This window comes from Bombyx mori, chromosome 27, assembly GCF_030269925.1.
Source record: "Bombyx mori chromosome 27, ASM3026992v2".
In the NCBI taxonomy this organism is placed as follows: Eukaryota; Metazoa; Arthropoda; class Insecta; order Lepidoptera; family Bombycidae; genus Bombyx; species Bombyx mori.
Window position 1 is genome coordinate 2011926 of NC_085133.1, and position 16264 is coordinate 2028189.

Here is a 16264-nt window from a genome sequence, read left to right on the forward strand (position 1 = left end):
TCCAAAAATCGTTGAGGTGTTCTTTCTCGCGGTATACCTTGTGACCCCCTGAAACCGGCTTATTGGGGGTTACGGGGTATCAGCCACTGCGGTCCCCTGTGCTAAGCATTGTTTCCAGTCTGGCGTTCAAGGTCTTACAAGGACTAATACGGGTCAATCTCGCATTTTTATTGTCATTACATTACTTCCCAATTTACGAATAAAAGTATTCGTAAATTGGGATCCTGATCACGGACGCGACTGCCAGGTATGGCGATAATAAAAATGCGAAGTTAAATCGTAAAAGCAGTTTTGATTAGGTAGCGGCCACGAGCGGAGCATGCGGCGAGAACGTTGAACTCACTAGACAGCCTTGGCTGTACCACGCTCGAATGTGACGCAGAGCGGCAGCCAGACTCCCTTGCAGTAGAACCCCGATTGCTGGGGTATCGCCGATGTACCTGTGACCAAATATATGCATTACTATTTTATTTTATATATCCGGTTAAACTATAGACGTCAATAATGTATCCGGATACCGTCCTCGTCAAACCCGTCACTTGCGGCGAAGGGCTCAACGAGAAAATTAACCCACAGACACAGCCCACTGAGTTTCTCGCCGGATCTTCTCAGTGGGCGCGTTTCCGATCTGGTGGTAGATTCTGCGAAGCACTGCTTTGCTAGGGCCAGTGTTAGCAACACTCCGGTTTGAGCCCCACGAGCTCACGTACACGTTAGAGTGAAGCTGAAATAGCCTCTCAAGGCTATCAGCATAGGCAGGAAAAAAAGAAAATGTAAAATATGTTGCCACCCTCCTTGAGACATGAGTTCTAAGTTTCAATACTATAGTTCAACGACTGCCCAACCGTTTAAGCGGGAACGCTGATGGCATCATAAATCGGCAGAGTGGTGGTACCTACCCGTACGGGCTCCTAAGACGCCAAATAATTCCCCCCCTCCCCACCACCAAATAAAAAAGAACCTAATGAGAACGAGAACATTCTCCTTTTTTTAAGTCGTTTAAAAATAGATGGCAAAAGTTCGATTTTGACGTTTTAGTTTTGTAATCTCCCGCCAAAATGAACGGTGGTCGGGCAGCATTTAAAAAAAAACGTGAACTCATTAGAGATTGGCAGTAAAGCTTCTAAACTTTAAAATTCAATAATACTGCGCTATCGTACAGCAGGTTGGCAAACTTTGTTAATCTGTGTATTTTAACTCGCTGACGTTTTCAATCACACACAATCCAGGCGGCCATGGATTTGAGATTAGTAATTATTTTACAAGCAATAACATTAACGTTTCCTATTGGACTAAAAAAAAATATTTCAGATATGCTACGTAAGTTCTTTATAATAGAACCGTTCTCATGACTTATTATGAGACAATTTTTACGATAACATTTTTACAATTGACCTTACAATCATGGTGTGGTAGTCCAATTAGCTTCAAGCAAATCAAAATTCTTCAAGAATATGCAGTAAAGTCATTGAAATACGACTTTTTTGGAAAAAAAATTTTAATTTTCAACACCAGCTACAGCGATAAACAAACGCTAAAATAGTTATTATTCGCTTAATTATTTAATAGAGCTTACTTGAAATCCTACCACGTGCGTCTTTTGTGGACTATTTCTGTATTAGTTTGCTGAAGCCAACCTATGTGGTATTAAGTGGCTATCCACAGAGGCACACACCGCAACACGAATTTTCTTTTCAATTCTGTCTGATCCATTCGAATTTTATATGATGAATTATCGAGTTAATCGTTTATCTCTACGTCGTCGTGGCCTAAAGGATCAAGTATTCGTACCTAGCGATGAAACGGTGTTCGAAACCCGCAGGCAAGTACTAATTTTTCTAATGAAATACGTACTCAACAAATGTTCACGATTTACTTCCGCGGTGAAGGAATAACATCGTATAATAAAAATCAAACCCGTAAAATTATAATTTGCGTAATTAGCGGTGGTAGGACGTCCGCACTGATAAGTACTACGGTAGATGACTACCTCTGATTTGGTACATGGAGACACGTTGGCACGGGTAAGCAATGAAATAATATAATTAAGTAAAACCACAAATATACATTATATAAGAGACTGTGATCTTTATTATAATATCATATAACTTATTATGTATTGTTACCGGTGGTAGAACCTCTAGTGAGTCCGCACGTATAGGTACTACCGCCCAGCCTATTTCTGCCGTGAAGCAGTAACGCGTTTCGGTTTGAAGGGTGGTGCAGCCGTTGTAACTATACTGAGACCTTAGAACTTACATCTCAAGGTGGGTGGCGGCATTTACGTTGTGGATGTCTATGGGTTCCGGTAACCATTTAATATCTTTTGAGTGTGAGCTGAGCCATCTAGGCAATAAAACAAAAACTCTTCAGAGAACAGGTACACCCTGATGATGAATGCGAAAATACAAGCTCACAAGATACGTTGCACGAGACGCTTCTCCCCTGGAACTTGCATGAAAGCCGTCGAACCGATGTGGACTTATGTACTGCGTACTCAGAATTGCATGTACGTAATTACAGCGATTAACTTGTACGATACGATTACGACTCTTTACTGATGGTAGGACGTCTTGTGAGTCCCCAAGGTATCAGTATAGCAGGGGTCGGCAACCTGTTTGTCCTTAAGGGCGCAATACTAAATTTGAAAATCACCGAGAGCGCATATTTTACAGATAATCAACAGGTATAATAAATAGGCATTAAAAAAATTGATTTTTTATAACTTTATTTTGTTGGTGTCATACATAATGATACATATAATTTTGTGTGAAACTTGGGTGTCCATATATTCAGCTAATTTCTTATAATTGGGGATATATTTAGAGTTCCCGGTCCATAAACAATTATTTAAAGTCATTAAGCTTTGTTCGGTATTTTGTTTTCAATTATTTCATTCCCATTCTTCGTTAAATTATATGTTCTTTTTCTTTTACATTTATCCATGAAGGGCTTTGAAAGAAAAGAATTATTTCGGATTACTTGGTAGTTTTAAATGCCCGGTCTACGCGTGGTCTATTCGAAGTACGATCACACACTAACATAAAATACGTGCGTGTTATTAGATACGCTCAAGGTTAGCAAACTGCTAATCTATGCACAATCTTAAACTCAACTGACTACTTGCTGTAAATGTTCACGATTGACTTCCACGGTGAAGGAATAACATCGTGTAATAAAAATCAAACCCGCAAAATTATAATTTGCGTAATCACTGGTGGTAGAACCTCTTGTGAGTCCGCGCGGGTAGAAACCACCGCCCCGCCTATTTCTGCCGTGAAGCAGTAATGCGTTCCGGTTTGAAGGGTGGGGCAGCCGTTGTGACTATACTGCGACCTTAGAACTATATCTCAAGGTGTGTGGCGCATTTACATTGTAGATGTCTATGGGCTCCAGTAACCACTTAACACCAGGTGGGCTGTGAGCTCGTCCACACATTTAAGCAATAAAAAAATAAAAAAAATATCGCCGTTTGACAAGAGTAAATCGATCTGGCTATCATACATTTACATTAGTCCAGCGAGGGCGCATTAAAAACCGATCGGGGGCGCCGCGTTGCCTACCAGTTACAACGGCTGCCCCGCCCTTCAAACCGAAACGCATTACTGCTTCACGGCAGAAATAGGCAGGGTCGTGGTACCTACTCGCGCGGACTCACAATAGGTCCTACCACCAGTAAAATCGTTGGACTGAATACATTTAATCTCCTTTCCAGCCCACGATTAGGATGCCCTACCGAGAGACGTTCCAATCGCTTCCGTTCCTTCGAATCGTGCATAATCTGTCGTTCGCTTCTCCAATTAATGGTGTATTTCGCGAAATTCGACTCCTTGAACATCTCCAGTCGGTGGGACAGTTTAGATTTGAGAGCACACCACCACGGTTCGTACGATTATCACGTCAAGGGGTGAAAAGCTTTTTTTTTTATTGCTTAGATGGGTTGACGAGCTCACAGTCCACCTTCCACCTGGTATTAAGTGGTTACTGGAGCCCATAGACATCTACAACGTAAATGCGCCACCCACCTTGAGATGTAAGCTATTTGGTATAAGCGAAATTTTTGCAACTTTAGTGATGACAAGGAGAAAGAGACAACTTGTGACAGCCCTATGTACCAGCGGGGTAGTCTAGGACTACAACAACAACATGGTTGAAGTTCAATTAAAAACATCGAACTGTTGATGCTAAGCACCAAATAAAAAGCACCTTTAATTACAAAGTAAATGTCCCTTAATCCAAATAACATTTTACCACTCGATAGACATCTTTAGATTGGCAAGGCTCTATATTTAATATAGCCGTACTCACCCATTTAAAATTATTTAAAATCAACATTACTATTAATTGTCATTATTATTAGGGAGTCCAACACTCATATAAATAGTAGCCTATTAATTAAGTACATGTATTTTCTACATGGATACCAAAATTCAAGTCAATCGGATGCATGGTTCAGTAGTTATAACGGAACATCCGTAAAAACCACTGTAGATTTATATATTATTAGTATAGATATAGATTATCTGCGCTAAATTATGTTACGAAGTATGTTAAAAGCTTTTGTAAGCTGTAAGGATTCATTTAACTTATATTCTCAGGAACCGCTGGGTCAATAAAAGATTTCAATATCACGATATCCGACGAGGACTATTATAGCCCTGAAGACTATGCCACCCTCCGAGAGTACAGATCCGATGAGTTTGTAGGTCCAATTCCGAAGATTGACCATGATTTTTCTGATGAACAATTAGATGACGTTGCGTAATTAAACCTCTACTACGGAAACATAATGTCGTCCACGATTCAAATGAAAACTTCTCTGATTTAAAATAAAAATATTCGACACTAAAAAGAGACAACAATACATAGGTAGGATTTAGCCTGCGAGAGAACGAGATAGAACACTTATGTGTATATATAATACGGGTGAATGTTGTACGTGTTAGTCTTGCGGTCTTGTCTTTTAAATATTAGAACTAAATATATTTTGACAAGTTCGAAATTCAACCTTTTCCCTGAAGATAGCGTATAATAAATGGTATCTTGATTCATTTTTGTCTGATTTAAATTTGTATCTTCTTTTTTCCCCTACCTATTCGCTAATAGACTAGGAGGCTATTTTAGGTACGTTCGGGCGGGTACCTGAGCTCAAAGGCTCAACCTGAGATTATTTTCTAATACTAGCACGACCCACTGAGAAGATCCGGCGAGAACCTGGGCTGTGTCTATGGGTTAGTTCGATAGTCGAATTCTTCATCGTAATCATTGAGGAAGTATCCAATTCAAGTCTCCGACATTCGATTACGCTAAAGTCAGGTATAATTTTGGTGTTAACGTATGGAACGCCACACAACACAGAACCATCGTCTTTATGCCCGTTAGATTTTTCTGAATAAATTGACCCTGAGTAGTAACACTGGGCGGGTTTTATGATAAAAGTGGTCATAAGAACCTCCTAACAAAACACATTAAGAATTTAACGCCTTTTCTTACGATCATACGACTTATCGAATTGTCAGTAGTCACCGGCGCGTATGGCCTGATAGTCAAGGGTACAGTCAACCCTGAGGCAAGCCAATCGCGGCGCACTTATTTTTTCGTTTCGTTTCATTTCGTTTCATCGAGTTTGAAATCACATCACATCGATTCTAAAGAAGTTTCACTTCAAAAAAAAAAAAAGTAGTTGTACACGCACCGGGGGGCGCGGCCGCTCCTGGCGACGCGAACAGGCTCTGCACGTAGGCGCCCAGCGCGTTCACGATGTCCTGGAAGATGTTGGTGGCGTGCGGCTTCATGTCGTAGCAGTCGCAGAACGACTTCAGCAGCTCTGGGCACAACGCGCATACGAACTTACTTCGGACACATTATGTAAAGACTTTTGACTTTTTGGCGGGAACGCGAAGAGTGAAGTTGTGTGATATGTTTTATTTTGTCTATTTAGTGTTTCTTCAGGTTTAAATGTGTAATAACGGTGGTTTATTAACTGTTTAGTATCTGTGAAAGTACACAATGTGGGAAAATCAAATAGGCTTTATTTGATTTTCCCACATTTGTACGTAACTTCTCGGGATCCTCCAAAAAGTCCACTGAAAAAATCTCTGTAAATGACCACCATTTTACTGAGATTATATTTCATCCCATAACATTTCATCTGACTATATCTAATTTCATCCCAGTTGATTAATGTTTAAAATTTATCATCTTCATTTCATTTCACTCCATGTTATCATTTTTCATAACAATAAGAATGTAAATTAAAATAAGACATGACTTAAAGGTCTACATTACCAGTTCATGAAATCCCTTAAAAAAATGTGAAAACTTTTTGAACGCCCGGGCGTTCGTTGACCCGAGCATCAGCTGTTTTTGATTTACTGTTCATTACTGTTTCTTTTAGTAATGTATTTTTTATGAAACATTGGTTCATTAACTGTACTAACATGACGGAGCGTAAATAATAAAACGTTTTTTTTCATTTTCGTCCCATTATCAAAGGTGTCATTAGTACTATCGTTAATTTTCGTACTTTTCCTAACACCCAATTTATAATGATGTCTAGGATCGAATTCGACTTAAGATCAAGTTTATCGTTTTTTATTCGCTAAGACCGTACTTACTTGGCTGTATTGTCATCTTGTGTAAAACTTCTAGAGCTAAGGCTCGCTGCCATAACGGCTTGTCGGGATCTAGAAATTTTATCGTCAGCGACAGAAATATTTCGCACTCCGTCACCTGGAACAGAATGTTTACTGAACAATGACGTCACAAATTATCTTACCTAGTCCACGAGCAATCAGTCTATACGATTCGATCGAAATATGTTTACTGGTATATGCTTGCACTGGCGTCAGTTATGTTATAAGTTTTATTCAACACTAATCGTTATACAACCTCATCTCGCCATTCATACGTGCCGATAAGACAATTTCAACGAGGCGTAAAGAATTACCAAAATTTGTTTCAAAAAAATATCGATAAAAAAATCGATAGGAACTACTTATGTCAATATAAAAATCGATACGAAATACTTATATCGATATTAATTAACGTCATACTCACAAGTAAAGAGTGGTATTTGTGCAGGATCACTGAGACGAGTCTGAGTAGCCTCATCGTGACGGGGAAGTGCGGGCGCTCGGGTGTTCCGCCCCCGTTCGCACCCGCGGCCCCTGGGATGTGCAGGGCCGTCAACGCAGCCCTGGAATCGTCAACACGATTATATCACACGGGCATGATTTTTGTGTGCTTAGTGCGAGTTTTTTAACTTCTCAATCGCGTAAAAGTTAACTTAAATCTGTATGGAATTGGAACAGCGCCCCTTGCGGATACGAAGGGAAGCTGTTCCAAAATGAAAATTATTTAACATGTCAGCCGATGGATGTCATGGACGAGCTTACAGCCCACCTGGTGTTAAGTGGTTACTGGAGCCCTTAGACATCTACGACGTAAATGCGCCACCCACCTTGAGATATAAGTTCTAAGGTCTCAAGTATAGTTACAACGGCTGCCCCACCCTTCAAACCGAAACGCATTACTGCTTCACAGCAGAAATAGGCGGGGTGGTGGTACCTACCCGCGCGGACTCACAAGAGGTCCTACCACCAGTAGTTCATTATGATTTACATTTTACAATTATATTTATGATGTTTTCAATAATTTTAATAATTCACTGTTTTTGTGATTAAGAACGGCTCGTTTGCAACGGTCCAAGTAGTTCTGATTGTGTCTAAGACTGAAGAAAAGACTACGAGGGTAGTTGCCCAATAGTCCCAAGCAGAGGTCAATGACGAAGACGCGGTACTCATTCTTCATTTGAACCTATAGGACAGCGGTCGGGGAACTTTTTTAATTATTACCCCAAAATATGTTTGTGTAATTGTGTTGATATTACCCCATGGCGAAGAACAAAAAAATTAAATCGCTTCTTTTTAGCATCTTTCACATTATAGCCCCCATGATAATTTTGAAAAGAATTCATTCAATTCAATTTATCAATGTAATAGCTAGTAATACTTAACGGTAATAATAGTAATATAGGTATGTAATATACACCACGTCCACCCATCTAAGCAATAAAAAAAAAAACAGAAAATATAAGTAAATGACGTCCCCCAAAATCATTCATCATTTTTACCCCCCAAAAATTCATTTTACCCCATTTGGGGTAATTTACCCCGGTTCCCCGACCGCTGCTATAGAACATCTCCCAACAGGGCACACCTTGTTTCCACCAGTAGTGTGACGTCACAGATAGTTACCTGTACTTGACGTTCGGTGAGAACAGTTTGATTATCAGCGCGCAAACGTGCTCCTTCAACAGGAACCTGAACTCGGATATCTGAAATAGAAACGTACATAAAACGCTACAGAAACGATTATTATATACAAACATCTGCCGCTTCCCTAAGTGGTAGGACCTCTTGTGAGTCCACGCAGGTAGGTACCACCACCCTGCCTATTTCTGCCGTGAAGCAGTAATGCGTTTCGGTTTGAAGGGTGGGGCAGCCGTTGTAACTATACTGAGACCTTAGAACTTATATCTCAAGGTGGGTGGCGCATTTACGTTGTAGATGTCTATGGGCTCCAGTAACCACTTAGCACCAGGTGGACTGTGAGCTCGTCCACCCATCTAAGCAATAAATAAAAAAAAAGTGATGACAGATCGTGACGGTCATTCTGTTTACTGTAATATCTTATCGGAGCATCGATGCTCTCTCCGAGATCATGTCCGTCGCAAATCTAGAAGCGTCTCCAGTCTACACGGGCTACTTTCGATACATCCGCATCATGCGAGCGTTAATACATTACCGCTTTTCGTTACATTGCTCTGTCTGTAACGCATCACGCTTTTTTTCCCTACCTAAGCTGATAGCCTTGAGAGGCTATTTCAGCGTAATCTTAACTAGTAGGTGAGCTCACGGGGCTCAAACCGGAGTGTTGCTAACACGAACCCTAGCAAGAGCCGTGCTTCGCAGAATCTACCACCGGATCGGAAACGCGACCCACTGAGAAGATCCGGCGAGAAACTCAGTGGGCTGTGTCTATGGGTTAATTTACTCGTCGAGCCCTTCATCGGTTCGACGAGAACGATGATCAGTGCTTGAGGTACCTAAAAGCACCGTTAGTGGATCACGCTTAATGACTATTCTCCAAATTAAAAACAAGAGAAACTTAAAAGTAACATAAAGTTAGCTTATTATATACTTTAATATATTATATTATATACGATGCTATCAAATCAAAAAATTAATAATCACCTTGAAGAAAACCGGTGAGAAGTCAGTAAGTACTGTGTCCAGTAACTCCAGGCCGAATGTCTTGGGCACATCCGATATGCCGACGAGCCAGTGGGCGGCGTCACCGTTTATTAACTGAATTATATCCTGGAATCAAATTAGATTTTCTTACTATGATTTTGGGTGTTTGAATTTTTCTTAAAAAAAAATACATATTATCTGTATGTATATAAGCGAAACTTGGGGGAGGCCTGTGATGATGATGTTAACATATATTGTATATACATATATAGGTCAAGACAAAAAGGACCAAAAGTTAACTACCATTTTTTTGTTTGTTTAGAAGCTATTGAGAAACTTTAGCATTATTAACAAAAAAAATTAACACTTTTTTTTTTGAGTGTCAATTATTCCCTCCCCTCCTCTCTCAGCTAAAGAGTCGAGGATGCATCCTTAATACATTTCATCGCCTCGAAATAAATATTGTCTCCAACTTTAATGTCTAGTCGAGCGAACTACCAAATGATGTTTGATAACAACTCACTTGCAAAATAAGATAGGCATCAACGGCACACGGTTTGAGGTCCTTTGGCGCTTTGTTATTACTCTGCAATCTAACATCGGCCGGATTCACTTTTAGATTACCTGAAATTAGAACACAATAAAGATTTAAAGAGAAAATATTTAGAAGGCAGCACATTTTTTGTAAGCAACTATAACGAGATACTTTTAAATATATTATGTAGTGAACATAGCTGAGTCATCGTGAGTTCAAAAAGTAGCTCAAATATTCATATGTATATTTAAAAAATCATGTAAGATAACTGTAGAGACAATCAAAAATTATACAATATATTGAATTAATATTTGTCTTTTATGCGTTTCTGAACCCTCAATCGGATTGTGATTTTTAAATTTTTATAATCGACTAAAAAAAAAACAAATAAATAAACAAAAAATTGAAAAAATTACAATTTGAAATAAAGCCATACTTAAAAGATTGTCGTAAATTAATGAGGGCTTTTTGGAGGGAACGCGAGGAGTCAAGTGTGTAATTTATTTAATTTTGTCTATTTAATATTTCTTCAGGTTTAAATATGTAATAACGGTGGTTTACTAACTGTTTAGTATCTATGAAAGTGCACAAATGTGGGAAAATCAAACAAGCCACTGAACGTAACTTCACGGGATCCTCCAAAAAGTCCACTGAAAAAGGCTAAGTAAATGACCACCATTTCATCACATCTCATTTTATTTCATTACATTTCGTTTTTATTTCATTTCATGCCATGTTTCATATAAATCAACTTCATATCATAATATCATTTTTCATATAAAAAAGTTTTCATTAAAATTTAAATAAGACTTGACCTAAAGGTCTTAGTTACCAGGTCATAAAATCCCTTAAAAAAAAAAGTGAACGAGAAGCGATAAAATATGTTTATTACCATCTGCCTCAGCAAGTGCCCTCTCAAACACTAAGGCGACGAGCTGCCTCACAGTGGCGGCTGCGGCGTGACTCGTGCTAATATCCCTTGTCTCCGTTGTAGATACCATCTTCATACACATCACCATTGTCTGAAAAATTTTGTACATGAAAATTCTGTCAGCTGCTTAAGAGATAATGTACTCTATTTATATTAATGGCGTTTACGACTTTTTGGGCACTAGGTGGATCATAGATTTTATTACTATCTACAACATACACCTACATCTATAATTAAATTCACATCACTAACACTTAGTTGAACGAAGATCGCCCTTTAGATCTTTTTCTTTTTTTTTTATTGCCTACATCGGTGGACGAGCTCATAGCTCACTTGGTGTTAAGTGATCACCGGAGCCCATAGACATCTACAGCGTAAATGCCGCCACCCACCTTGAGATATGAGTTCAAAGGTCTCAGTATAGTTACAACAGCTGCCTCACCCTTCAAGCCGAAACACATTAGTGCTTCACGGCAGAGAGAGGCAGAGCAGTGGTACCTACCCGTGCGGACTCACTAGAGGTCCTACCACAGGTAACAATACATAACAAGTTATATGATATTATAATTAGGATCACACTGTCTTATATATACTTATTGTTTTACTTAATTATATTATTTCATTGCTTACCCGTGCCAACGTGTCTCCATGTACCAAATCAGAGGTAGTCATCAACAGAGCAGCAGTTTGAAGCAACTTTAGCTCTAAGACCCCGGCCTGGCCTAGATTGTACAAGCAGTCCACCACATGCCTTGCGCCTTTCGCGTCTATCCCTTGCTGAGCTATTAACCGCTGGATAGTCCCTAGGCAGAACTGACGAGAGATAACATATAAAAAATTTTTTGAGTAATTTAGTGTTGTAAATATTGTAGAGTCAAAAAAGGCTGTTATCAAGTTGCCTAAAAGTACCTTTCTAGTTTCAATGGTTTTTATTTTATTTTTTTATTGCTCTTGTAGGTAGGTAGGCATATGGCCCACCTGATGATGAGTGGTCACCGTTGCTCATGGATGTCAGTATTGCGAGGGGCAGAGATAAGCCGCTCTCTTCCGAAAATTGAGATAGTAGAAAAAAAAAGTGTAATATTATATATTTTTAAGGAGTCTGGTGCTATTTTGTATTTACTATATTGAAAGCAACCTCTTCTGTATAAATCTTTATAATAGGAAATCGAATCAAATAGTACATAAATTATGATGTATTTACACACATTAATCATAGTTATAATATGTCACTGGATGGGAAGTTGTAACAGCCGCAATTGAATGTTAATATATTCATACTTTGGTACTTGGATCTTTGTGCAATTTCTTTTTGACCTAAATACTAAAAGAGTCTGATCTTTAGTCTATAAGTTAAACATTATTTATGCAATTATCTAATTGTTAACAGACTTTATTTAAAAAAAAAATGTTTTGAAGATGATATAAAAGGATCTTCTCTTGCCAATGTGACAGGCAGATAGGCAGGACCTATTGAGAACTCTAAAACAGACTTCTTTCAGTACAAAATACAGATTTAAATGAATTCGCCTTGACTAACTCAAATACTCAATAGCATCTAATATATATAATAGCATCTATCATATTGTTTTAAACAATGTGTTTCTAGATGCTTGAATACTTAAATAATAAATGTGAATCTGTAAAAATACTTTTAATTATACCTATAACTTGTAAGAACTAAAGAAAATACTAGATTCTGGAATATATCTATATATATATATAAATGAATTGCTGTTCGTTAGTCTCGCTAAAACTCGAGAACGGCTGAACTATTTGTGGAACTCTAGAGAAGGTTTAAAAGGTAGATAAATGAATGAAAATGCTCGGAATTAAATAAAAATAATTTTGTTTTTCTTTTGATGTGTCCCCCGTTGGACGGATTCCTTTTGTTCATTTTAAGTTTATTTTATACAAAAGTTTAGGTCTTTTATTTATTGATTGAGGCACTACGAAGTCTGCCGGGTCAGCTAGTAACAAATAAAATCAATTCTGATTATATTTAATGTAATTTACATAACTAAATTTCAAATATTTTTATCACGCTAATGTATAAACCATGTTTTTTTACTGAGATTAAATGTAAAAAAAACATGTATGGATAATACATATAAATTATCAGATAAATATAAAATTATCTTTGTACAGTTCATTCTTAGTTTTATTGTTAACCGCATGTAGCTTCAATAAATTTATGTGGAGACTGGACATAGGTATCAGCTTATATAATACAATCATAATATGTGGTGCAAAATTAAAACAGGGATTAATTAATAATTATATTGATTAATGAATATAATAATTAAAGAATTCAATTATACTTCTTGATTTTACACAACACAGGATTCTGGATTACATGATTCCATAGTTATTTTTATTTTATTTTTATTGCTTACATGTGTGGACAAGCTCACAGCCCACATGGAGTTAAGTGGTTGCTGGAGCCCATAGACATCTGCAACGTAAATGCGCCACACACCTTGAGATATAAGTTCTAAGGTCTCAGTATAGTTACAAAGGCTGCCCCACCCTTCAAACCGAAACGCATTACTGCTTTACGGCAGAAATAGGCGGGGCGGTGGTACCTACTCGTGCGGACTCCCAAGAGGTCCTACCACCAGTAATTATGCAGATTATAATTTTGTGGGTTTGATTTTTATTACACGATGTTATTCCTTCACCGTGGAAGTCAATCGTGAACATTTGTTAAGTAGATTAGAAAAAAAAAGATTTTCATTAGAAAAATTGGTATGATATGTCTATAGTGGGAGCAGTCAAAGAATAGAAGTGATTTAGCACTGATATGTAACAATTTTAAAATAGCCTTACTAGTACCAAAATTATGAATGGCAATATTTGGATTTCTGGTTAACGAAACAATAATCTGTTGCTCGGCGAAATAAGGTCTCCCCATCATTTATTTAATTTAAAGGAAATAGCAACATTGCCATTGCTTCAATTTTATAAAAGAGGTCAGAGGTTCCTCCTCCTTCTATGCAAAGTTTTTGCGTGTCTTTTTGGCAAGCAAAGCAGTATTTATATCTTACCACATTTGCTTTCATTAGAGTACTAGAGGAAATTTAAAATAAATAAAACTGTAGGAACTTACCTTAATAATTTTCAAATCTTTTGATTCACAACCTTGCACCAATGGATACAATATTTGATTAACAACACCATACAGTGAAGCTTGTGGATTATTAGAGGCTAAAGACAATTTTTCTATAGCTTCATCGCAAGCCTGAAAGATTAATGCAAAAATTAGAAATTCTTGATTGAAGTAATCTTTTTATTGCAAATGAAAGCAGACCATACTTAACTCTACTCTTTATTTTAAGCTTTATATGCGACTGTAGGTCTAACGTGACTCTTTAGAACTCTTTGAGAATACTTGGTAAACTTCGGATTGGTAAGCCAAAATAGGAATTGGTGGATAGAGTGACGGTAATGTAATTTACAAATACTTCAGGCACTATTTTCTCGGAGGGTTTTGTTCACATTTTGTGCAGTAGAGTTTCAAACTATAATCATGGAAGATTCTCTGACCTCTATACTAAATATTACTCTTTAACTTGGTAAGCATTGCGAATCATATAAAAGTGTTTCCGTGCAATAGAACCTTGAACATGGCTAATTAAATTGCGGCTAGTAAAGGAAAAGGATTAAGGATAGTGTTGAACACAGTTTCTCTTTTGCTTAAACTTTACGTTTATGGAAAATCACAGTTAAATTTAACTACTTTTAAGATTATACTTTTTAGTATTTAAAGTCAAATAAAAACAGAAACCTCTCTTATCTGAGGATATTTCTTCTTGGTCTCCAAACTTAAATTTTTAAAGTCGTTCTGAAGGACTTCCATGAACTTCTTTGTTGAATCATCTCCGGTTACGGCACTCACGAATGCCATGATTTGTTTTGTTATTGTTACAATGTTATTATTCACTTTACATTTTATGAAAAAAAATTGACAAAAATTATGCCGTGTACACAATCGACATCACATAATTCGTTCGGAAATTTTTTGTTCGGCACAAAACGCGTAACATCAATGTGAAGTGACAGTTTGTTTACTTGACAACTCAGCTGCAATTATTAATTCGTGGCACAAACATGAGACATGTGCTGATCAAAAACTAAAGTCTTAAGTAATAAATATGTGAAGATAACACAATATGTTGTATGGTGAATAATAAGCGGTGGCCATTAACCATCATTGATATTCCACAAATTATATATATTTTGCAGTATTTATGAATAATGTGGAGTTAGATAGTATATGTATAATATGGATAGAGATAGTCTTGCTATTTACATTATTTATTATTAATGACCAAAATTTAAGTTAGTTTTGAATTTTTTACTTATTGGCTTCAAACGTATAAGATTTGTTAAAATATCCTTCACGGCGATCGATCAGTGAATATCTTTTGCTACCTAAAGCACAGGCAGTCACACAGTATGCGAAAAGGGGATTTTGACTTCTATAAACAATACGTACACGGTTAATTAAAGTGCGAAATGTAGCTTGTGAAACTACTTTCACAAACTAGCGCTTTTAAATACACTTACTATACACTTAATAATTAAGATTTAATTAATTGAACTAGCTTTCAATAGATGCTCAATTATGCTTAGCCATTGGTCGGTTCAGGACTGGCCAAACTATTTTATACGCTTTTACTTGATAGTTCATCCACTATTTCGCGTCAATTTCAGCCACCTTGCCCCGATATATACATATATAACAAAAGGTCAGTCCATTCATACTATTTAGCTCATTTAGAGTTGCGGTGCGTTTTATATGGATGAGAGATTCTAAGCCAGAGATTTAACTGTCCTTACGGATCCATCAGATCCAATAACCTTTACACTAGACGCCTTCAGCTCTAGGAGCAGGCTTAGGGACCTCGGTAACCGTACTCGTCGAACTCGACAAAGAGTTCGCCGTGCAACCTAACCCATGAATCAGCTCGCTGAGTTTCTCGCCGGATCTTCTCAGCGGGTCGCGATTCCGATCCGGTAGTAGATTCATTCGCGAAGCAGCTACTCTTGAGTTGTTAGGTCTCCTTCGGAGGCGCTCGGGCAGCTGTTAGCAAATCCCACCCCTCCTGGCTGAGCCTTTGCTCGCCCACCTGTCCTGGTGAAACTGGAAAGGCCTCCGGGCCACCAGTAATCCTTCAATCATAAAAAAAAAAAAAAAGATTTAACTATCAAAAATATTTATAAAATATTTCGTTGCCAAATTATCTGCATAAATTGTGATAATGTGGTGCAAAACTCAGTCTGGAAGATAGTGGCCATGGGTTCAGGCTGACATATATTTTGGCAAACCAGGATTCCTTTAGCCAAAGGATGTAAATGTGAAGGGAGCTCTAGGAGGTTGCAGGAAGTTTCCATAACATTAGGTTTATCGTGGACATTACTCTTACCCTATTTAATCATGACACCCTTGTCTACTTTAAATTAAGTAGATACTGGATTTTACACTTTTATCCGTATTCAGTAAGTATAGACTTTTGGAAGTTACGCGCACACCACGAA

The 16264-nt window shown here is 37.7% G+C and overlaps 1 protein-coding gene across 3 annotated transcripts in view; it reads right to left on the reverse strand.

Moving 5' to 3' along the window:
- Positions 1-14784, reverse strand: part of LOC101740996 (protein MON2 homolog) — a 52551-nt gene extending 37767 nt beyond the window's left edge. For all 3 annotated transcript variants that reach the window (XM_038021034.2, XM_038021033.2, XM_062676437.1), the window contains exons 1-11: positions 14511-14784; positions 13833-13964; positions 11354-11536; positions 10685-10814; positions 9781-9881; positions 9258-9383; positions 8259-8338; positions 7060-7198; positions 6618-6732; positions 5696-5827; positions 344-440 (exon numbers count right to left, since the gene is read on the reverse strand). In XM_038021034.2, coding sequence (XP_037876962.2) covers positions 344-440; positions 5696-5827; positions 6618-6732; positions 7060-7198; positions 8259-8338; positions 9258-9383; positions 9781-9881; positions 10685-10814; positions 11354-11536; positions 13833-13964; positions 14511-14630 — 1355 coding nt within the window. In that variant the 5' untranslated portion in view covers positions 14631-14784. The remainder of the gene's footprint in view (positions 1-343; positions 441-5695; positions 5828-6617; positions 6733-7059; positions 7199-8258; positions 8339-9257; positions 9384-9780; positions 9882-10684; positions 10815-11353; positions 11537-13832; positions 13965-14510) is intronic.
- Positions 14785-16264: the final 1480 nt, after the last annotated feature.